This window comes from Stylophora pistillata, chromosome 7 (genome assembly GCF_964205215.1).
Source record: "Stylophora pistillata chromosome 7, jaStyPist1.2, whole genome shotgun sequence".
Taxonomy (NCBI): domain Eukaryota; kingdom Metazoa; phylum Cnidaria; class Anthozoa; order Scleractinia; family Pocilloporidae; genus Stylophora; species Stylophora pistillata.
This window is the reverse complement of record NC_142525.1, coordinates 8,270,037-8,272,410: the sequence shown is the minus strand read 5'-3', so window position 1 is coordinate 8,272,410 and position 2,374 is coordinate 8,270,037. Positions and strand designations below refer to the sequence as shown.

Sequence of the window (2,374 nt, the reverse complement as noted above, 5' to 3'; positions counted from 1 at the left end):
ATGGTGGCTACTTTACTCTTTACCACGTGGAGATTTGACGCTGCCAAAAGCCTGAGGAAAGAGAAAGCAACACAAGAATTATTTGTGTATCTTACGCAAACCGAGAGTTGTCTTCGAGCGAGTCTCATACTAAATCTGGATTTAGGCAACCGTTCAAAATGTCGCTGTGACGTTCTTGTGTTAAGTTACAAGGCAGAGTGCCACAAAGATCGCCCGGCTCACTTTACCTACTTGTTTGACAACGCAACCACTTGGGGATCTGGCCGTAACAGGCTATTCTTCCACGCTTTAGAGAAAATCACCCATTACATGTATTACATATTTCTTGACGATGACATTTCTCTAACGTTCAACAGAAAAGCAACTCCAGCAATGACACAACTCAGTCCAATTCAAGTTTTCCAAAACTGGCTTCTGGATTATGAACCTGCAGTTGGTGTAGTGGACTACAGCAACAATCCAGCAAATTCCTTAATTCAATTGAATCGGAAGATTTGTAACAAATCCTTTGTAACCAACACCTCCGTTGCAAGTCCGATCATATTTTTCGATCCTGTTTTCAATGCCTTTCATGCAAAAGCAGTCGTGCACATATTTCCACTGGATACACGGTATGAACAACTTAACTGGTGGTTCACTGATAAATATCTTTGTTCAGTAGTGGAGTTAAAGTTTCGTGGGCAAGCGCTGTTGTTTTTTCCTGTGACAGTCCAGAATCCTCTACATCGTCCATATCCGAGGTCTCTTGCTGGAACGCAGGCAGCCTGGAGAGCATTCATTAAAGATATAAAAAGAGATGTCCCTGAGCGATTCGCAAATCATAGCCTACTTAGGAAATTCAAAAAGGATCCACAATTATACACGAGAGAATCTCAGACTTACTGCATGAATGTAACCCGTCACCAGGAAATTGTGCCATTTGCGCACTTTACCAAAGAAGAGGATCGAAGAAAGAAATACAAGTAGACATTTATGATGTTTGAAATTAAAAACAGCGAAAGAACTTGCATTGATTTTGGCACAAAATAAAAGCTTATAGAAACTTTTTTAACTTCGAAGGTAGATGAAAACACTTTTCATTGGTTTGCTTTGATTCTATCAAAAAAATTAAATATTTAGAGAGAATACAAAATGTCAAGTCATTTGCCCTTCCTGAGATTTTCTCGGCCAAAGCCTCTCTTAATCATATTTCCAATAATCTCGTACAGGTAGCCAACAAAGAATGTTTTAATTTCATTTGGAAAGGGAAGGATGGGATTGGACGGTTAGCTTTGATGAATGAAATTTAATACGGAGAGGTATGATGCTTGACTTAGACACCGTTGATTCTGGCACAGAGAACCATGCGTTTGTATAGTTCGAACGTATTTATTCAAAAATTGTTCGCGTTTTACATTTTTTCATATACCAAATTATTAATCCAAATACGGTATTCTATTGATGCCGACATGATATCATCAATCAGTCAGTCACCATAATCAAGTTTAAATTACAAACTAGAATTATAGTACTTGAATAAATTTATCGTACATACTCACATGGACTGTTATTGTGAATTTCTGTTTTTTAATGGGAGGGGTGGGGGCTTGATAGAGGGGGCTAAATAAAGTTCTTTCTCTAAAGAGGGGGTGCTTATCAGAGGGGGGTTAACCTATTAGAGAGGGGGGCTTAATAGAGGATTTACGGTAAGTAATGCTACTCTTAGCATATTATGTAGAGTTAATAATATAAATAAAACTAGTGCCGTAAGTATTGCTACTATTGTAAGTCTGAGTACTAGTTAATTTTTTTAAGTAAAGTTTTTTTTTTAAGAAATGTAAGAACGTAAAAATGGCAGTTATGCTAATATTATATATGAGGTATATTAGTAACTGGTGAGTGCATGTTGGCATATGCAAGCAGATACTTGATAAAGCATGCGCGCACGTGAACCATCCGCCTATAAAAGGAACCTCAGGGACGGAGGAGGGGGTATGAGAAATATTAAAAAGAATTGTTCGCATGGTCTGAAAAGACAAAATAAACCGTTTGCAAACGTGATAGGGTAAAAAAAAAAGTGTTTGCAGGGAAGTCAGGTAAGATGTTAAAAATGTTATAACCAAGACTGAAATAAAAAAAAATAATAAAGTAACAAAATGAAGCCTTACTATAAAAATTAACACAATTTGGGTACTAATAAGTGGTCACTCTGTATTAGGCAAATAACAAATCTGAAAAATGCTAAATGTTTCTTGAAAAAAAGGGAATTCAGTGTAACAATTAAATCTCAACGTTACTCGCCAACGTAGTGATTACGTTCTTCGTAAAATAGTTCAATAAGGCAAAGGTAATATTCCCAAGGCGAAAAAGCTTTTTTAAGTTGTCTTAAACGTGG

At 36.8% G+C, this 2,374-nt stretch overlaps 1 protein-coding gene across 1 annotated transcript; it reads left to right on the top strand.

Annotated features, from left to right (window-relative positions):
- LOC111339689 (uncharacterized) lies at positions 1–1,537 on the top strand. Its single transcript, XM_088726326.1, has one exon. The coding sequence runs from the start codon at positions 1–3 to the stop codon at positions 964–966; it is 966 nt and encodes a 321-aa protein (XP_088582452.1). The 3' UTR covers positions 967–1,537.
- Positions 1,538–2,374: the final 837 nt, after the last annotated feature.

Bases quoted from the DNA above. Each gene is read 5' to 3' on its own strand.
- LOC111339689 (XM_088726326.1), top strand. From the start codon at position 1: ATGGTGGCTACTTTACTCTTTACCACGTGGAGATTTGACGCTGCCAAA.